This window comes from Daphnia magna, linkage group LG2 (genome assembly GCF_020631705.1).
Source record: "Daphnia magna isolate NIES linkage group LG2, ASM2063170v1.1, whole genome shotgun sequence".
NCBI lineage: Eukaryota > Metazoa > Arthropoda > Branchiopoda > Diplostraca > Daphniidae > Daphnia > Daphnia magna.
This window is the reverse complement of record NC_059183.1, coordinates 8,781,912-8,802,786: the sequence shown is the minus strand read 5'-3', so window position 1 is coordinate 8,802,786 and position 20,875 is coordinate 8,781,912. Positions and strand designations below refer to the sequence as shown.

The 20,875-nt window shown below is 40.5% G+C and overlaps 3 protein-coding genes across 3 annotated transcripts; 1 reads left to right on the top strand and 2 right to left on the bottom strand.

The window, feature by feature from the left end:
* Positions 1 to 4,467: 4,467 nt before the first annotated feature.
* LOC116917994 lies at positions 4,468 to 13,083 on the bottom strand. Its single transcript, XM_032923624.2, has 19 exons — positions 12,923 to 13,083; positions 12,685 to 12,847; positions 12,420 to 12,605; positions 12,228 to 12,349; positions 11,990 to 12,156; positions 11,751 to 11,919; positions 11,357 to 11,681; positions 10,823 to 11,290; positions 10,361 to 10,759; positions 10,024 to 10,298; positions 9,863 to 9,962; positions 9,434 to 9,789; positions 8,062 to 9,366; positions 7,550 to 7,999; positions 7,340 to 7,487; positions 7,015 to 7,277; positions 5,404 to 6,949; positions 4,580 to 5,334; positions 4,468 to 4,514 (listed from the first exon to the last, which is right to left on the bottom strand). The coding sequence occupies exons 1-17, from the start codon at positions 12,986 to 12,988 to the stop codon at positions 5,978 to 5,980; spliced, it is 5,934 nt and encodes a 1,977-aa protein (XP_032779515.2). The 5' UTR covers positions 12,989 to 13,083; the 3' UTR covers positions 4,468 to 4,514; positions 4,580 to 5,334; positions 5,404 to 5,977.
* Positions 13,084 to 13,416: 333 nt separating this feature from the next.
* Positions 13,417 to 15,552, top strand: LOC116934196 (saccharopine dehydrogenase-like oxidoreductase). The gene is made up of 8 exons (XM_045170012.1): positions 13,417 to 13,877; positions 13,931 to 14,042; positions 14,109 to 14,184; positions 14,253 to 14,429; positions 14,499 to 14,629; positions 14,704 to 14,941; positions 14,999 to 15,261; positions 15,322 to 15,552. The coding sequence occupies exons 1-8, from the start codon at positions 13,703 to 13,705 to the stop codon at positions 15,425 to 15,427; spliced, it is 1,278 nt and encodes a 425-aa protein (XP_045025947.1). The 5' UTR covers positions 13,417 to 13,702; the 3' UTR covers positions 15,428 to 15,552.
* On the bottom strand, positions 15,549 to 20,789 carry LOC116917997 (helicase SKI2W). Its single transcript, XM_032923632.2, has 20 exons — positions 20,638 to 20,789; positions 20,247 to 20,545; positions 20,034 to 20,171; positions 19,738 to 19,974; positions 19,450 to 19,673; positions 19,278 to 19,390; positions 18,897 to 19,218; positions 18,659 to 18,822; positions 18,426 to 18,556; positions 18,125 to 18,354; positions 17,953 to 18,063; positions 17,716 to 17,886; positions 17,428 to 17,649; positions 17,263 to 17,361; positions 16,779 to 17,167; positions 16,514 to 16,718; positions 16,298 to 16,448; positions 16,062 to 16,240; positions 15,853 to 15,993; positions 15,549 to 15,783 (listed from the first exon to the last, which is right to left on the bottom strand). The coding sequence occupies exons 2-20, from the start codon at positions 20,539 to 20,541 to the stop codon at positions 15,583 to 15,585; spliced, it is 3,723 nt and encodes a 1,240-aa protein (XP_032779523.2). The 5' UTR covers positions 20,542 to 20,545; positions 20,638 to 20,789; the 3' UTR covers positions 15,549 to 15,582.
* Between the last annotated feature and the right edge of the window lie 86 nt (positions 20,790 to 20,875).

Genomic DNA, 20,875 nt, shown 5'->3' with positions numbered 1-20,875 from the left:
AATTGAACCACACTTATTCTAAATTTTGTAAAGGAGAAGCATGACTTGGCTTCACCAGCAGAATTATTTCCATCTCTGTTAGCCAAATAAACCCATTTTGGTACCAAAGGTGCTATGTAAAGATACTTGTTCTTTTATATCTTTTACAAAATCTAAATCTGTTTGATTCTTGCAGTTGCCATTTGGTGATGTTGCAATTTATTGTTAACAGTTTAAGTTTTGTAATTGTACTTACAGGTCTTTGGGATGTTCCTAATATCCTCTGGTGGTTGAAGAATCATAGGATGACAGAAAGGAATGCTGCTGAAGTTCTGTTGTCAGTGTAAATAAAAGATTTCCAGTATCATTCTTGCATCGGTCAATTATTAGCTCACTCAAAAGAAACAAGCAAGTTCAAGATGAATTTGGTCTTGTCATTGTTCCTTACTGATTAATTGAGTTTGTCATGTTGAGAAGGTCACAGAAAAACTTTAATCTACAAAAAATTGTTTGTCAATTGTGGGTTGAAGATTCTTTGATTCATTTTCTTTTTTAAAACAAAAAGTAAACATCTTTGCTGGATTTAAAAAATGGGTGTTTACCTACATTCTTAGTTGATGGGTGGAAATTTAGTGAAACAGGTAGTGTTATAACTTATCAAATCATAAGTCTTTGATTTTAAAAGCATTAAATTGTAAAATGAAATACAAAGCTAGAAAGATTATATGAAAATTATTTTTATTGTCCCACCTCCACCCAACAATTCCACCACTGTTTTACATAACAAATTACATGATACATATCATACAAATTACATACACATAAATACATACACAAATATATTTACACTTAAACTAAGTTAACCCGTTGGCTGCCAGGCCATGCAACCCGTAGGTTGCTTAAACTACAGTTGCTACGCATCACGTCAGAAGGATCGCGAACAAGATGGGGCTTGTCCGAAGACAAGTCCGGGCTGACACGGTGATAGAAACCATTCCGGGAATGCACACCCCAGGAATCTACCACCGCACCGACAAAGAGAGTCCCTACTGGTGCATTGCCTACGCACCTAAAGGCACAAAGCCTTTAGGCGCGGCGACTGTTCCACCCATGGCCATGGGGCAGAACAGCGCCCAGTCCCTACAAGCTACAAAAAAAAAATGGGACGCAAACGGGGTGGCAGCCAACGGGTTAACTTAAACACTACAATGCAAAACAAAACAATACTTGAGCGACGATCCACGGTAATCTCCCTCCATCGACGTGGGCTGTCTGCTGAGATGCACCCTTTTTGGTCACCTTTTCCGTGTTACTAGGCAATGGATTTTTTCTAATAAACAACAAAGAAATAAGCATTTTAAAATTTCACGATGCAATATAGAATAGAACTTACGGATAGATGGACTGAAGACAGCGATGACGCGAATGTGAAAGCGTAGATGAAGACAGCGAGCGATGAGGTAAAGGCGACAGCGTAGATGAAGACAGCGATGAGGCGAAGGTAACAGCTTAGATGGAGACAGCGATGAGGCGAAGGTGACAGCGTAGATAAAGACAGTGATGAGGCGAAGGTGACAGCGTAGATGAAGACAGCGATAGGCGAAGGCGTCAGCGTAGATAAAAGACAGGATCAGGCGAAAACGTCGAAGAAGGCAGCGATGAGGTGAAGGCGTAGGCCAAAACAGCGGAAAGAGGAAGAAAATATAGCTCTAAACAGATGAAATGAGGAAAAAAATAGTAACCGTTCTTAGGTGGAAAATTAAATTTTTATGATACAACAATGAAAAAGGCAGCTTAACTTACGCACGTGATCCACGGTGAACGAAACTGCAAAAATTGTCGAAATAGCAGCGTTTCACAGGAGGAAGATTAACATTTGCAGTCCTATCACAGAATTTTACGTTACAACACAATAATGCTCCACAACATTGTAACTTGAAATACCAAAGGTGGTGATGGTTTCATAGCCTATGCATGTTTATAGCTGGCTAAGTAATGGTGAGAAGGTGGCTTAAGAAAAATTGAGGATTGGTAGATATTTGATGATGTTTGGTCATGGAATGTTGGACTGTTTGATGATGGAAAAGTGAATGTTTCCCAACATATATGAATATGCTGCACTCAACAGATGAAAAATAATGGTAAACAGTAGAGCAACCAAATAGACAGTGAGATTTAGGTGATTGTGTTCTAGTTTACTATATCGTGTTATAGTAACCTACCTACAGTGTCAGCATACCTTGTGCGATTAGGATCATGACCTTGATAGCAATGAAAGTATGATGCCTAATACACAGTGGCAAGCAGAATGTGAATCCTCTCACTGGGCAATAGCATGATAACGAGTGGCAGACATAGCTTGTCCAAAATCATCTGGTTACTCACTTTCTTAGATGGTGACAAGGTAAACTGTCATATGAAGGAAAACAAATCAGTGTGAAATGTTTGCCATCCAATACATACAGAACAATGCATTAAATCAATAGATAATAAGATACCGTAGATTTTTTGTTGAAGTATCCTTTGAAATACAAAATGTAGGGAACGTAACAAACGTGTAAACTAATCACTTCCATAAGGATGAATATATTTCTCAAGTAGTTGGATTTTCAACCACTAGATGTCTCTTGATTATAGAGTACAAATTAGATTTTTAAATAATTTTTTGCATAAAAAGCGGACAAAGAAAAAGAAATTTTCGCTGCAATTGCTTTTTAAAAGAAATCAAACTTCATCTCATAAAGAGTTGTCTCGCAACTACGTATTGCCGTTTGATTTACATTGCAATTCATCCGGGTTCTGCTGCTCATTTTGTTGGAATGTATCGAAGACTTAAAAATTATGAATTACTTTGGGCCTATTGTATATTTATTTTGAACACAAACACTTTTTTTTTAACCACCTGGAAAGTACGTATTAATTACGAAGAGATTTCAAGGCCGAAATAGGAAATAATGGAATCTAATAATATATACGTAGAGCAATACGTTTTCGGAACGTTTTTTGCAATCAAAAGCGAGGTCTGCATGAATTTGTGGCTCTGTCAAACTGATAAGACGGTCCGCAACTGGCCGGACCTCTGTCGCTTCCACACTGCCCATTAGCTTGCAGGAAATCGTTGGGTCGGCAACCGAATCCAGGCCTAGACGGCCGATGGACATCACGTGTTGGCCTGCTCGGGCTGTAAACGAGAATACAAAATCAGATATTTTTGTCGAACAGAAAGAAGGGCAAGAAGCTTACACCAAAGGATTTGTGCACTTGAAATTGTTTCCGTTACGATTGCCCAGTTGACAGGGATTCAGCATAGATGTCGGGAATGTACTACTTTGTTGAACTATTCCAAAACTAGCTTGTCTCCGGTTCCTCGATAGCTGTTGACTTCGGAAAAATGTAACACTCTTTTTTACGGGTTCTTCAGATGTGTGATTGTAAAGCTCGTCTAAAAGAGCATTTTCCACTGGTGAAGAAAAATACGGTGTCGTTGGATCTTCCATGTCGAGACACTGTCCTTCAGCCTGAAAGATATTGTAACCGAAGAGTTCAGAAGGCGAGCAAGGACCACGAGTTCCTAAAGCATAGCAGAAGCCATCATCATCATCGTCAGAGCCTATGATCCTCGATTCTTTAGCAGGCACGAGTTGCAGGAGAAAATCTTGATAGTATCTGTCAAGAGATGGACAAGTGTTGGAACCGCATTCCAGTTTGCCTGACGAACTGACGGTCACCACTTTATCGTGTGGACATGGCCCTTTACAGAAATCGACACGGAGAAATTAAAATCGAAAGTCAACAAATGATTTTTCCATGTTTTTAAACCTTGAGTAAACAAAGGAACGCAATCATCTTTATCCGAAGGGAAAGGATATTGTCCAATCGGACAATCGCAAATTGGATCTCCGTAAGCTGAGTAATACAGACGACGTCCTCCCTGACATTCGTACGTATCGTAGATATCGTGACACAGCCCATCGCGACCAACAAATACTCGTTCTCTGCCACACAAGCGGGGTGTACATTTTCCCTGAAAGTGGAACAGAAAAAGTTGATCGATTACACCTTGTACATTAAGAGTTTACAGTTATCGGAAAAGTACCCACCTCATAGGTATACGGGTCGACCGTCACCCAGTACAGCAAACTTTTGCACGGTCCTTTTTTCAAAACAGGATAACAATATCCATCGTCCTTAAATCGAACAGCGTAATCTCCGCAACCATCATCAGGGAATGATGCATTAGATGGCTTTTCGTTTTGGGGAACGCTTGCAGCATTATAAGTTGGATAACTATTATAAGAAGTTCCAGGTGAGCTGGGGTAGGTTGGACTGTTTGCCAATGCCAGTGAGAATGCAGCTATAAATATCACTGCGACAAACATGCTTCTAATGTAATTAGAACACAAGCAGAAACTAATGTTGGTCTTGAGATTGTCCTAGTTGATTCTCCCGCGAAACAAGTTTGTTTCGGGCTTTCCCTTGAACTTTTTCTAATGATAAATTTGAATCTGTTTTTATGCGTTGCTGTCCACCGATTTCTAAAAATAACAACATTACGTTTAAAGTGTTTACAAATTTGTTCCCGGTTACTTAATCTAAATACCGTATCTTATGGAAGAGAAGTCACACAACACTGGTCGGAATACGAGTAGCTACTGTTAGCCGATGGCGAGTTGATCTATTGAAACCCGTTGCAAAGAATTCTTTTTTTGAATTGGTCAGCCTTCAAGAACGCGCTTGGAACCCGTCCACAGCCAAAGGGGAATTAAGACAGACTAACCAGTTCGGTTTAGCTCCTGCCCCTTTTCGGTTTTTCCGTGAAAAAAGACGTTGATTGTCACACTTCAGCAACAACCCTTAGTGCAGCATAATTGGAAAAGAGAAAGGCGGCGGTAAGCCCTGCAAACCCCGCAAGTGTAAATCATCTACGACGTATTGTTATGAAAGACGTAAAAAACTAAACAGAAAACACTAGTCATGTTCAATTCAATGTACGGGAGAACCTTGATTTGAACATGAATCAGAGAAAGATATCAATCTGGGTTCAGAAAAAGTATCATATCGTGATCGAGAAGGCCGTAAGACGGAAGGTTAATATCTAGAATAGGCCGCCCCTTCCCACTCCCAGGCACGTTTTTGTGGTCCGCACCCAACTTTTGGGCGTATAAACTTCCGATTGGCTGACCTTCTTATCTAAATTCGAAAGACGCGGAAGTCTGGCGTAATAGTGTAAACGTGCCGAACGTGCTGTACACGAGTGGAAAGTTTGCATTCCTTGTACGGTGGCTGTTTGTTGTTTGCGCAATATTTTCTTTTGTATGGGGTTTGCGCCATCTTTAAAACATCATGCTGAGTCAGCTGTTCAAATTGAAAGATTTTAGAAGGTCAAGAAAGTTAAATAATATTTTTTTGCGGCTAACTGATTACCAATAATAGTTGGAATATTAGTCCTTGCCGATAATCTGCGGGTTATTTTGATATCGCAGGAATTACGATCACGCAGTTAGGTCAAGGTTCGACCACCGCTATAGCAAGTTTTTATGCAATGGCCAAAAAAAGCGAAGCGGCCAACGCCCCGTCTGCTTGACATAGTCTCAATATTCTTTGTCCTAAAAAAAAATGATTTCATCATCAAACACTAATGTTCTTTACAGATTCGTCATTCTTTGGAAAACTCAACGAGTGCCCAATAAGCAAAGCGAACACAATGGACTCCACTGTCAAAGTACGTTGCTGCTACCTAAATTTGAGGTGAATCTTTTGCGAAGTCATGATACTATTTGGCCTTCATATAACATGACTGCGGGGTAAAAATAATTATCATGAATTGCGCAAGTTAAAAACCTAAAGATTAAATAAAGGGTGAAAAAAAAAAAAGAAACAACAAAATAGAAAAGAAAAACTAAACTAAACTAAATAAAAACAATTATTTCCCAACTAGGGATAAGATAAACTGTACTATGAATCAACAAATTCATCAATAACAATAACTTTTACAAACTTAATCCACAATATAGTCACCTACAGTAACACTTCGGTGAATGGCTATCCGATCCCCCTTGGCAACAGCCACCAGAAGATCGCTGTCATTTCCACTTTTAATAGACCAAGAGTGAAGTGCATTAGCTGTTGGGTATGGCAGTCTAAAGCGTTCCACATAACCACTAGCTCCTTCATAGTGGTAGACGGTAACCGAGTCGTGTTCAGCCAACAGCAGGTAATCATCCGGTAAATTCCCATGACTGAAAGTTGTGATCGCCCGAACGTCACAAGCTGGAATAATGTGCTCTAATTTCATGGAACCCGTGGACGTGCTAAATAACCGCACACCTGGGCAACCGATAACACTAGCTGATGCATCAGGAGAGAGTATCATAATGAGCGCAATCATAGATTTGGAACCCAAGCGAAAATGATGCATCTTCACATCAGAATTCAAGAGATCATTCAAGCCAGAAAGTTCTGACGATGTCTTAATACGCTCGTATACGTGCAGTCCAGCCATGGACAACACTGCTGGACTAGACGTACTGACATTTCCGCTATCACGCATAGACCGAAGGCCATGAATGTCTTCATTTGTTATATCCGTAACATTTGGCCCAAAGTCTTCCATCATGTCTATTTGGAAAGGATCAGGCGATGCGATATGCCAAAGTTTCGTTGCTGTTGCAGAGAGACTAGCTGCGTAATCTGGTGGTAGTGTAAGCCATTTTGACACATTGCCAGTATCCGGAGGAATACCAACTAAATTGTAGCTCGATTCCGTCGACTTGCGCCGATAGACCATCGATCCCCCGCTGGTCCCCACAAAGAGGATAGACGTGCCATTGAGATACATTTCGGAGAGCGCGGTTACTGGATGAGGCAGGACAATGGTTTGATTGAGATCCAAGTGATCCATTTTGAAATAGGCGTGCCGTAGGGCGTCATGCCATTGTAAGGCTGCTACATAAACGTTTCTTTCTTCTGCCTGCTTTTACAAGGTTAAATTAATCACTGCTTGAAAAAAAAATGACAGAACATTCATCGACGGACCTTGAGTATTCTCGGTTCGTTGAAGCTAATTTCACCAGTTAACTGCCCAACGTTCAAAGGCTGCTCATTAATCTTGGCTTCTATTGGTAGCAAGAAACTTTCCCCAAGAAGGAAAGTTTTATTCATTGACCACACGGCATCGGTTTCAATAGGACTATCCAAGTAAAGGGTTCGTGCAGCCAAATCGGATAAATCGATATCGTTGGTCAGCCTAATATTCACGATGTCACCACTCACCGAGAAATCGCTAAAGTGTGGGGCCCCTAAGAAAAGAAATTGTTTTTGGTTGGTTTGGTTAGAGTAAACCTTGCATTAATACAATTACCATGAATAATTCCATCAGTTGCAAGAGAGATTACTTCCTGACTGAAATCAGGTACCCCGTTCACTTTTTGAGCAACCCTGAGGTTTCCGAGCATTTCAATCTGGCCTTGGAAGACTTTGTTTGATTCGACTATTTCGTCACCATCAACCTGAAAATAAAAACACCTTGAAGAGCTAAATTCCAAGAAAATTCTTGGAAAAAGTCATCTACCATCCAAGTATTGGTGCATTCCACTTTCAAGTCAAAACCATTTACTCGAGCTCCATCTTCCAGCAAGATATCACCCAACATTGTAATTTTATCTACCTCCAAAGTCTCGGATAGCTTTTGATCACCGTCCAGCGAAACAAATCCGGAGGGGAAATGTTGGTTGTTGAGCCTAGAGGTTTGCACGTTCTTGCTGACCGTGACAGTGGCAAATACAATGGTGCCATTCACAGTGTCATTGACGTCAAGCCGGATAGCTTGTCTCGCTGTTCCCATTACATCTGGATAAACTGAATTACTCGAGAGATTGCGCGTAGACAGCCGCGCGGTTTTCAAGTCAATGAAATTCTTTTTGGCAGTAATATTTGCTTCCACATCCAATAAGACCACGTCGTCTAAAAATTTCTTTATGTTGACATTATTCAGTTCTGCGACGTTTAGCGCACCAACAACCTGCAAAAATTTCCAATTAGTTAGCCTCGAGATGACTGTAATCTTAAACAACTATCAGTTACCTCAATGGGATTGCTAAATGTAAGTGTTCCATTGAATTGATTTGTCTCATTGATACGTGCCAGCGAAGAAACTAACTGTTGCCAATTTTCGCCCTGAAGTGATGCAATCTCCAGAGAGTTTACGTCGATAGGCTGCTCAAAGGCGATATCTCCATGATGGATATTATGAGTAAGCGTATGGGAGGAGAATAGCAACATGTTCGGCACGCCGTTGAGAGTGGCCGAATCTCCTACTAACTTAAGATCTCCCGCTGTCACTTGGTCCGTAAATTGGATAGGTGATTCAATCGTCTGGTCTGCGTTGATATGCAAGAAGGAGTCGATTAAACGACGCCCATTAATCAACTCAGTATCAACATCGCCTTTCACTGCGAGTTTTTTAAAGGTCTTGGTTCCTGTTACAAACGGCTTTTGACCGTGACGTACAACTTCGCCTTTAAGCTGTTGAATGTTGTAGTGATTCACGGTTCCACGAACGCGCATTTGCTCCGTTTCCAGGTGATCAAATGAAACGTTGTTGAACACTAAATTTCCACGAATATCCCCCGCTACTTGACTTAAGCTGTAAAGATCGTAGCCATTGACTTCATTCAACGCAGTCGTCATATTGCCTCGTACTTCTAACAAATCCACGTCGAATCCTTTGGCTTCGATTGTTTGAACAATTCTTGAATTGGCGTGAACAAAAGAGGAATTCCACTCATTTACCGTTAGGCCGTTCAGTATTCGGAAGGAAAGCGCATCTGCAGAAAGATTGTTGAGTTTCCAGGTACCTTTAATCCACTGGTCAGTTGAGACCGTGACTCGCCGGCGGTCGAAGAGGTCTAAGTCTAGTCCGTTAACATGGTTTAAGTTGTCTGTCATGTTCAGATTGCCTCGGATTGTTAACGAACTGAACTCTGGTGAGACTAGTCTTTGTGGAGCAGTAAATGTTTGATCGATACCGTCCAACACCATTAACTCTGTGGGAAATCCATTGATTGAACCGTTGATGATAATCTTATCACTTACGCTGACGTGATCAAATCTCAGACGACATGATACAGTTTCTAGATCGTCGTCGAATTGCAATACACTTCCTAACAGCTCGTCTAGATCGTAGTCATTAAGATGGCCTCTAACATCCAGCTGAGAGAAGTCAACGTAGCGTTGAAACTGGTAATGGCCAGTGATAGTTTGGTCCGTGCTAGACGTCAACAACTCGTCCAATATCTTCATACCGTTTATGTAGCCGTCAACTTGCAGACTATTCACTTTCAAGGAAGGAAAGGTTTTCTTACCAGTAATCACGACGTGGTCGTCATTCTACATAAATGTAGAGATGCAACCATAAGTTAGCAGTCGACAACAAATTAATGCATATGAAACTTACGGCATAAATGATGTCGTTTAAAAGGTCTTCGAGGCTTTCACCGTCCACCTTAAAATGTGCGGAAGTAAGCACTCCATCGATTTTGCACGAATTCCGAATAGTGACGTTTTTATTCCATCCAGGCCTCTTTAAAAGAGCAGGATGTACTCCATTTTCACGGATAGCTTTCCATTCAACATCGTTTAGCGTTTCAACCATCAAGTCGCCATCAGTGACGTCAATACCGTTTAACTGCACATCTCCATTGACCGTCTGATTTGTGTCAAGTGTAAGAGCACTGTGCAAATAATGACCATTAACCTTACTCTCTGCTCGAAGCACGTGGGCGGTAACATCCCCAAGGAAAACTTTTTCTCCTGGAACAGGCAAAGTTTAAAAATATACAAGTACGTATGGCAGCTTAATCCCTATTACGATGTAAATTCATACCATTCATAACGATGTCATTCAAGGTACTCTTAACTATCAGATCTTCAAATTTAACTCCGTTGATGGTTTCAACTGTAAGAGAGCTTTGAGCTTGGACACCCTATGTAGATTAAAAGACAATTGAACTTACTGATTAGCTGCCTGTTCTTGTACGGACATACCTGCGTAAAAACAATGCTGCCTTCTACAAGCTGATTGGTGTCTAGGCGAACCGCGCTTGCATTCAAAGCCAAGATATCAACATCGTTGATCATGCCAGAACCAATCTCCAAATTGCCTTCTATTATTAAGTGGTCGAAATGGACTCTGCCCAGCTGAACATCAGGAGTTTGGTCGAAAAAGACGTTAGGTAATAATTGTGTAACATTCACTCCATCTATGTGATGACCGACTGACAAATTTGTGGCAGCCACCACATCCGTGAAAGTGATGGATTCTATTTGCATTTGGGAAAGGATGTTATTGCGTTAACGAAAAAATTATGAAAATGAGATTTACCATAGGTGTCATTTAAAGCCATGAGATCATGACTCAGATCAACTCCATTAACAGTTCCACCGACGATTATATCCCCAGCTACGGTGACGTTACCATTAATTGTGAGGTTACCAGTGATAGTAGGATTTGGATCGCTTTTCAGTAGGACATCTTCAAGCATGATATCATTTACTCGTTTGGCGGTTATGGCATTAGCAGTAATCGTCCCCATCACTTTGAGATTCTCTATCAGTCGATCGGAATCACGTCGGACAATATCGTTTACGAATGGGTTGAAAGCTACGCTATTTAGTTTCTCAACGGATAGTTGGGTCACTTCAAGTTGACGAATTAGCAAGGAACCGTCAACAACAAGACGTCCAAATTCAACAGCTTCTTCCGTACCATTTAGGATTGTCCCTGTCAAGTTGTTAAGACAAATGAATCTAAGTGAGCCAACTGCCACGTTGGAAATTTATATACCTTGTAAACGCCCATCAATATCGTCGAGCAGTCTTTCTAAGTCAGCCATATTCTTTTCTATGCCATTGACTATGGTATCAAGTCCAGGAATCCACATTTTCGGATTGAAATCTACCTTACTTTGGTTAAGATTACCCAGTGGAATTTCAGGTACCTCAACCGTCCCTACCACCCACGAACCCTCTAGCTTGATATCACTATTGTGCAGCACTACTCCCTTGGAGAACTCGAGAAATTCACGCGATTTGACGCTAGCTGATCGAGCTGCAGAAGCAGTTGTTTCCATATGCTCTAGAACACCGTTTAGTTGCCGAGCCACAGGATTTTCTACAGGTTCGAGATGGACATCAACAGTCATCAGCCAGGCTACAGATCCGTCGGATATGACTAGCAACAAATGCTGATCGAGAATGATTGACGTCACCGAGCTGAAATCCAGATTATCCATGGCTGATAGGCAGCCAATGTCTAAGGTAAATCATTTTGTGAGCCAACTCATATAGAATTTTGACTTCGAAATATTTTAGTAGTTACCGGAAGGCTTTAGCCTGTGAGGTAGTCGATTTCCTCCTGTTCGGTTGGAGCAAGTGGCATGCATAGGTATGAATGAAAGAGACGAGGCATCAAGGAGTAGAAGTTCGACAAACTCTTCATCTGACGTTCTGTTAAATCCACTTATTAATAGAAATGTGTCATCGCGGTACGTTGGTGGCGATAAAGTGTTAATGGTTGACACGCCTTCAAGCTCTAGAGTTTGCAAGGCTTCGTAGAACCCATCAACGAACTGGAATATCTTCATAGACTGAAATGTTGCGAAGGCTAAGTAATGACTGGCACCAATTCGAAAACAGCGGAAGCTCTAGGCAAAACACACTAGCATTAGCCACAATGAAACTCGCAACTAATAATAAAACTATGACGTATTTACTTGGACCCCAACTGCTTCAATTATCTGATGATGTTCAAGTTGTAGGGTGTCAAACAGATACGTGTTCAGTTGTTTTTTGTCAACGTCGTAGTGAAACAAATGTCCCTGACCGTCAACGCTGCAAACATGCACAGGAGATTCGCCAGAGAGCGACGATGATGTCACTAGACTGTTTGTAATTAAAAATAAGTAAATTTCATTTTAAGTCATATAGAGATAACTTCGATTAGTTAACGAACTCAAAGTGAAGGCGACCATTTTCGATCGACAATTTGAAGATGCCGGGTCTCGTGCGATCATCGGTTTTCTTGGCCAGCATGCAATAGACGGCCCCGTTTACGCCGAATACCTGTGCGCTTGTATACTCGTGAATAAGTTGTTGGCTTATCGAAAGTTCCAGCCTCTCCTGTTACGGTAGATGCAAGGACTCAATGTTAAAAAATCAGCTATGAAAAATAGTATGATTAAAAATTTCACCTTGTGGACCTTGTAAACTTCTAGACTTTTTGGAGTCAATACCAACACAAAGAGCAGAATTTCACCACTATCTGGATCGAAGATTTTGAGGTGATCAAGAAATGTAGCCGTACCGGATAAAACTAGAAAATTGTGAACAATACTCGTCTTCGTACGATCAATTCAACAACATTTTCGTAGCGAGAAATTTACCTGCATTATCCACAAGTTGGATTACGGAGGAATTAAGCAAGTGCAACCTAAGACGGTTACCACAGGCTGTCGATGTGAAATATCGTTTTTGGTGTTGCATTGAGTCCAGCAATACTTCTTGGCCAGTTTCATTGGAACAACCCAATGGATTGGCAAAGACAATCGTAACTGAATCGACCACCAACCCTGGTGTTGCACGTGGATGTAACAAGAAAATTCCGCCATTTAATAACATGACCACGACATAAAACATTTCTGTACTCACTATCACGATGTTGGTGAAAATCGTGGACTAATCCTGTCCAATTGTCTTGAAGCGACGGAGACGCTCGACGGTGTCGGTCATGGCGATCTAGTGCTTGGATTACGGCATCCTGAAGCTGCAAATCAAATTTCGACCACAAATTTGCTACAGCTGACCCCGTATCCTACCATTACGATATTTTACAATAGACGTCATAATGGAAAATTTTAGAACGAAAGGGGGAAAAAATTGCAATCACCGGTATCTGAAACGCCAAACGAGAAGGGACTGCGAAAAAAGCCAAAATGGCTACATACAGGGTCATTCTTCAGATAGGCACATCCGTCTTCGTCCAGAGCTAACCGCGAACTGACATAGGTTAGGCAACCAACAGGTAAAAATGATGATAAATGACTAATTAGAACACGCAACACAAATTTTCTTACGCCTTATATTTGTCTGAAAAAAAAAATTATAAAAAAAAATGCAGTCCCTAGTGATGCGATATTTAGATATTTATTTAGAATTATGTATATTTCACACTAATTAGACAATGTGTCCACGTTTTTCTGGGTTAAAAAAGTGCTAAGATAGACGATTTACGATTGGCTCTTCGGTTTTTGCCAGTGGCTGAAAATTATACGGATAAGCATTCCTAATTTGTAGCGGCTTGTCGCCCCAGATAACCTTTATGGCTTTATCCTTTAATGAGTTACCGCTTTTGATTTCGTTTCAACTCGTCATCCCGTCCCATTTCTACCTCTCCTACTGTTGGTTTATATAGGATGGGTGGGATGCGTTTAGGTTACATTATCACCTGTCAAAGTGTAATGAGGAGTTAAGCCAGCGTTTTCAGCCACAACAATAGCTGTCAAATTTTTCTTAATCGGTGACGTTCGAGAGGCTGATAGCAATTTTCTGGCTTCCTCGCTGAATTTGAAGTTTGAACTGGCAGTAGCGTCTAGCCTGTCGGATTACATACACATTTTTTGCGACGCTGTTTAAAGGGAAGGTAGAGCATTCTTAATCTGTTTTCATCATGAGTGTTACAAGAGAATACGATTTGATCATTTTTGGTGCTACTGGATTTACCGGGCAATACGTTGTCGAAGAAGTGGCTCGAATAGCCGAAGAAGAAAACATCACTTGGGCGGTTGCTGGTCGTAACATTGAAAAAATTAAGGTTGGATTGGAAAATGTTGAAAAGCAAACAGGTAAACTATTCCTTGACTACCTTGTCCCAGACTATTTTATAAGTGTGTTTTAGGTAAGTCTCTTAAGGATGTTGGAGTCATTAAGGCAGATGTTGGTGATCTAAATTCCCTCAATGAAATGGCCAAAAAAGGGAGGATTGTTCTCAACTGTGTGGGACCCTACAGGTATATAGGAAGCAGACTTGTCCTTGTTTCTTGTTGTATTTCATGTATTCTTTGTAATGTTTTTAGATTTCACGGAGAAGCTGTAGTAAATGCCTGTGTGAAAAATGGAACAAATCATCTTGATATCAGTGGAGAGCCCCAAGTAAGATGATGGATATATGTAGAGATTTTATTTTGAGGGCCTTTTCAAACATGTTTCGAGCATTTCAGTTTCTTGAAAAGATGCAACTGGATTATCACACTGCTGCCAAGGAAAACAATTGTTATGTAGTTGGAGCTTGTGGCTTTGACAGCATCCCATCAGATATGGGAACTGTATTTTTAGAGCAACAGTTTGCTGGGCAAGTCAACACTGTGGAAGCTTATTTGAACATCAAGGCTGAACATGTTAGTTTTACCACAAAATCAAAGTTTTAGAGGTATATGCTGAGTGCATCAGTTACCAATACTTTTCAGGGATTCCATCTTAATTACGGAACTTGGCAAAGTGCTATTTACGGGTTCGCGTGTGCAAACGAATTGAAACCTCTGCGCAAGAAGCTTTTCCCGCAGCGTTTGCCAGTGATGGAACCTAAGCTAAAGTCAAGGTTTGCAACACAAATTGGAAAAACATTTTATTAAACCACCAACTTAAAGCTGTCTTGTTTGTAATACGATCCAGGGGAGTACTTCACCAAAACCCGATAGTTAAATCCTGGTGTTTACCTTTCCCTGGTTCTGATCGCTCTGTCGTAATGCGATCCCAGCGATATTTCTACGAAAAGGAAAAGAAACGACCAATACAGATGGCCGTATATTTTCAATGTTCTTCCATAATAGCTGCTATACTCACGATCCTTTCGGCTGTCGTGTTTGGTCTGTTGGCAAGCTTCAAAGTAGGACGCAGTTTGCTGGAAAAGGTAGCTTTATCATCGAATGCAATACATTCTTAGTACACAAAGCACTTTTCTTTGCAGTACCCGAAGGTGTTGTCATTCGGAGTATTTGACCACAAAGGCCCCACTAAAAAGGAAATAGATGGAACGTCGTTTGTCCTTACTCTAGTCGGCAAAGGATGGAATGAGAAACTGACTGAGCCAACGGATGCATACTCCAACAAGCCAGAAAAGGAATTAGTAGTTCGGGTATCAGGGCCTGAATTGGGTTACGTCACTACGCCAATCTGCATGATTCAAGCCGCCCTTGTACTTCTCCGTGAAGCCGACAAACTACCTTCAGAGTATTGCGAATAGTTTTCTTTCACGTTTGGCCAACATTTATAAGCTTATTATTTTTGCAGAGGTGGTGTATATCCTCCTGGAGCGGCTTTTGCCAAAACTTCGCTGATTAATCGGCTGATCAAGAACGGAATAAATTTCGAAACTGGTCTTAGAAGTTCGCTTTAGAATGCCTAAACAAAGATGTAATAAACACATCTGGTACTTGGAAAAAAAATATTAGTTTTTCGCTAAAATGTTAAGCCATTTTCTATTTTTGTTTGTTTTAAATATATATAAAATAATCAAATTTACTTATTTTGTTACTTTACTCAGTAACTCATTTATTGCGTATACAAGCTTGCTGCAAAAACAATGTCTCGTTTGATGGCTGTAGAAGCTTCTCCCATTTTCTGGTAAAGTATTGGATCTCCAATGATGCGAGCGGCATCGCGGACATCACGCAGTGTTTCGTCTAAGCGCTGAATACACCGTACTATCATGCCTTCTTGAACATCCGTTAGACCCATAATCTCAGCAAAAGGCTTTAGAAAATGAAGTTAGGAAAATGGAAATAATGCGTGTATACACTTATGTAAACTGAAGCAAATTACCATTCCTTTAGCCCACTCGTAAACGACTTCCACCAACTCAAATCTGAATTGGTCCACAAAATCCCCCACGGCCTCTTTGATTCCACAAGCTTGCTGAGTACGCCCAATCTTTTCTGCTATTTCACGAATACGAAGTCGGCCCTGATAAAACAAAAAAGAATTTTTTATGTGATGATCTTAGGAGTTTAAATGAAATGAGAAAAATTTACCTTCTCCAAAACAGGTGTCAAATGTGGTTCACTTGCGTTCTTTTGTTGAAATACCAAACATGAAAGCAAGGCAGCTATTTCAGCGGGCTGGAGTTCCGTAAGAACATTGTGGAAAACCAGCTCCGTGATTATTAACTCGTGGTTTCCCATTTCGCATGCCACTTTCCCCTTCATTTGTACTGAAATTAAATGTAGATTTTAATATTATTAGAAAGAATAGTCTTGAAATTGCCTACAAGTTCCGTTGCCATCAACATAATTAAGTTCCTTGAGAACTTCGAGACGGGAATGATAATCGGCCGAATGCAGTAAGCTATCCTCAGACAAAAGAAACTGTGTCCTTTGCAATTCTTCTTGGATGCTCATAGAGGCACTTGTTTGTTCTAACTAAGAACCCGCATAGCAAACTTGAAAAAGTGAAGAAAATGTAATCAGCAAATTCTATCTCTTACATGTTGCTCGAATTGAGAGCAAGCCGTACAGGTGGCAGATGCCAATCTGTTAAACAAGATCGACAGTTCCTGCATTTTCCCTACAAGATCCATATTCGTCCACTTCCAATCTTGAAGTGGATTGATTACTTCGACTGAAGCGGTTTGCGAAAGGCGAGACAATTCTTGAACAGCTGCCGTGCAGCTAGGTCCGGGCGGGTTGTCCCTACATTGAACGCAACACATTAAATTTTTCATTTAAGAATACATTTTTTTCGAGAGCTACCGGAAACGAGGTATTTGGCGATTATCCCAGTCGGCAACAATCTTATCAGACTCGATTTTGAGCTGAACGCGGGTGACTTCCCAAATTTGCTTGGCTTTGAGGAGCACAACAGCGTGGTTGACTCTTGACGTTGGGTAAAATAGACCTTTTTTTAACTGAGAGATGCCTAGCATCTTTGTCCAGATCATGTCGTCTTTTTTGCTCGTCGGTTCGCCATCGCCACTAATCAACACTAAAACCTTGTACAGTTTTTCTTTGGATCTTGAATCGATAGAAAGGAGAACGGCTAGCTTATTGCATCGTCCTTGATGTTGGACAATCAAAACACGGCCAGGGTTCATTTCACGCATCATGCTAGGATGGGTCAATAAGCTTTCTTGCATCTCTTCCTGCAAAATATGGATACAGCCAAGAATGAAATTCATTTAGAAAATAGGCAGAAAGATAGGCACAGGTACAAAAACCATGAACTCATGAAAAATACCTTTGAATTAAGATACGAAGCAGCATTGTTATAGTAACTTTCAATGTCTATGCAGATATCACAGGCTAACTGGGGCAACTGCTGGACTTGGTCGTAGAGCTAAGATCGTTAAAAAAATGTTAAGTTGCCATTAGCTGATTTCTTTTTTTACAACAATTGCATTACCTTCTGTAACTGATCTTTCACTTTGCCCAGCTTGGACTGTTGATGGTCTTCGCCGAATGACCGCTTCATCATGTCTTCCACACGCAAGTGTTCAACACGCAAAAGATTAAGAATCATGGAATAGGTAACTCGGAACTGCGACGATAGCTTCATGGGCTGACCCAGCATCATTGCATGTAATTCACTTGATTCAGGCACATCGTTTTTGCAGAGGATGATAACCTTGGTAGATGAATACGAATACGAATAAGAAATGGGCAACATGCAATACTATAATTAGATACTAACTGTCCCTGTAGTGTCAAGACCCCGACGTCCAGCTCTTCCAGCCATCTGGATATACTCTGCCGGAAGTAGATTGCGGAATCCCGTTCCGTCATGCTTACGAATACTGTCAAACACAACAGTTCTTGCCGGCATATTAACACCCATTGCAAAAGTTTCAGTTGCGAAGAGAAGCTTTACATTGAAATCGATTAGATAATTGTTTTTCACAATTCATAAATTTAGAAACGAAGATTGCACCTTGACAAGTCCTTCTTGGAAAAGCATTTCTACCACCTCCTTGAGGATGGGTAATATGCCGCTATGATGGACGCCTATACCTCTTTTCAATAAAATCTGCATATTCGTTACCTACAGAGAGAAAACCAAAGTGGAATCATGTTGAGAAAATTTGCAAGAATAGGTATTTAACCTGCGGTAGTTTTTGATCCGATCCCTTTAGACGCGACACACATTTTTGGAAGAATTGATGAATACGTCCCCGTTCTTCAGCTGTTACTAGATCTACCGAGGTGAGCAAGGATGAGTTTTGATCACAACGGTTACGTGAAAAAGTAAAAGCCACAACAGGAAGCTGATCATGTTTCTTGAGATGGTCCAGAAGGGCAATCATTAGGTTCTTTTCCTGTGGAGGTCCCCAACCTAATTGGTTAACATTTTTGCTAAGAAAATTATTTGCATGCTAACCAAACTATATAAATAATGGATTGCACCTTTGTGGCCTCCTCCACCGGGTGCTCTGCTAACTTCTTTGGTTGGAGCACCACGTCCTCTACCAGCACCAGCACTACTCGGCTTAACATCTTTTTCTTTAGATTTCTTGGCTTCCATTGCGGCCATGTATCTGTCACAAAACAACCAATATTGAATTTATGCGAAAAAGGAAAACTTGAACTTGAAATTACAGCAAACAAATAAAAAAATTTAATGAACTATAAAATTGTACCCTTTGGGCACAAAAGCCCCTTCAGCGTTGACAATCAGGAAACGTTCGTCCTTTGTCTTGCCTGTCAAACCCGTATATAAGTAGTGCTCCAGGGGTACAGGTCTCTTCAATGTACTAATAACATACATTTTGCGCCCTTTTGTCCGACCAACCCAAGTCGCAAACTAAGAGAAGAAGCAGAAAAATACATTTTGTCAACTAGTGGACAACATCAGCAACCAGGAATTTTAAGACGTACTTCAGAAGTGTTGGGTACAGTAGCGCTGAGCATTACAATATTAACGTGTGAAGGCAAGAGAATCAGGACCTCCTCCCAAACTACACCACGTTCACTGTCATTAATGTAATGCACCTCATCGAATATGACCCATTCTAAATCACGAATGATGTCAGAACCATTGTAAAGCATTGACCGAAGAATTTCCGTTGTCATGATAAGGCATGTAGCTTTGGCATTGATCTGAACGTCACCGGTTAAAAGGCCCACGTCGGTAAAGGTAGTTTTAAAGTCCCGAAATTTTTGGTTAGACAAGGCTTTTATGGGTGATGTATAGATTGCTCTAAAATAGAAAATTTTCATTTAAAGACCATGCTAATATTGTTATTTTGTAGAGTTAACCTTGTCAAATGTTTCTGCGACAGAGCGATTGCATATTCCGCTACTACAGTTTTACCTGCAGATGTATGAGCAGCTATGAACACGTCTTCTCCTTTTTCAAGGTGAATAATAGCCTACAAAAAAGGTTTTATTACCAACAGAATGATTAGCAGTATTGGTAAAAACTTCTTACATGTTTTTGGAACCTATCCAGTTCAAAAGGCCATGTGAACGCGGGGTTGGGAACGAGGTCGTTGAAATTATCCAAGGAAGTCGATACATCGATTATCTCCGCCCAATCAGTTGACTTTAATTTCTGCTTCTCTGACAGGCTAAGAACTTTAGAAATGTCTACAACCGGAATGTCATCTAAATCGCCGTCTTCATTTTCGGACATCACAATTGATTTCTTTTCAGCTATTCATGAGACACAAAATGACATTATTGACAGTGTCGAAGGGTACAACACTGTCTACATCACCAAGCTTATGGTTTTGGAAAGGAACAGGCTCCTCCTCAATCCATTTAAATATAGATCCCTTTTCTTTAAGCAAATCGGCCAAATCAATTACGGATGAGCTATCGGACTCCGTTTTCAATTTGTCTTCAGTGTCGTGAGGTTTTGCTTTCTGCTTTAGAGATGCTGCAAGATTAAGATTAACATCACTTGTACCAAAGTTCATGCCATTCTTGAATCCTGGTGGAACTGTTTTTAGGTCTAAATCAAGTGTCATAAGTTAAAGAGAAAAATTGTTGAACAAAAATTATTTAGTAAACCTTTCTTAAAACATAACTCTTCCATCAGGTCATCTATTTGCAGCAAGTCTGACATAGTCTCAGATGGATTCCACTCTAACCCACCAGGCCAGAATGGGACATTACTTGCATTTCCCCGAACCCATTCACTTGGAGGACCTTAATATTACAAAATGTGCATATAATAGCAAAGGATCTTTTGTGATTCAAAAATCAAGTTAGTAAACTGTTTACCAGGAATTCTTTGTAGAGACATTGAGGTTTTATTTGTCATCCCTGCATGTGGTGTGACTATCTCAACAACTTCTGCCAAGGCTCCAGTGTTGATGTCTCTTTCAACCAACAAAGTTGTCGGGGTAGCAGCAACTTCGGCCTGACACAGTTGCTTGATATTGGTATCATGTTTCCAGTACTGCTGGACAACTTCAAGATCATGAATTGGAAGAAGCTGGGGATTTTCCAAATAATTTTGGATTTCCGATTTCATATCCAGAAGGATTGGTGGTGCTCCAAAGGGTAGGCCGTCCATATTTCTATATTATTTCCATTCGATTACAATGATTTCGTAAATTGTTTTGAGCTTCTTCACATTTTCCAATGTACTAGTTAAAGAAATTCAAATTACCTGACTGCTCAGAAGAGCTGTTTGTTATCGAATATTCAACAGCTAAGTATGATCCTTCTATTGGTGATATTATTCTGTTCATGTGTTTGGATTCGAGTTTTACGCGAAGTTTATTTCCTTTATATTTTTTTTTTTTCGCCACCGGAGTATTTCAAGTAGTACTTCTAAGACGCCACAGATGACGCAGTTGTTTTTTATCGAAGGAACGAATATTTGATTAAGATTGGTCGATTGGACC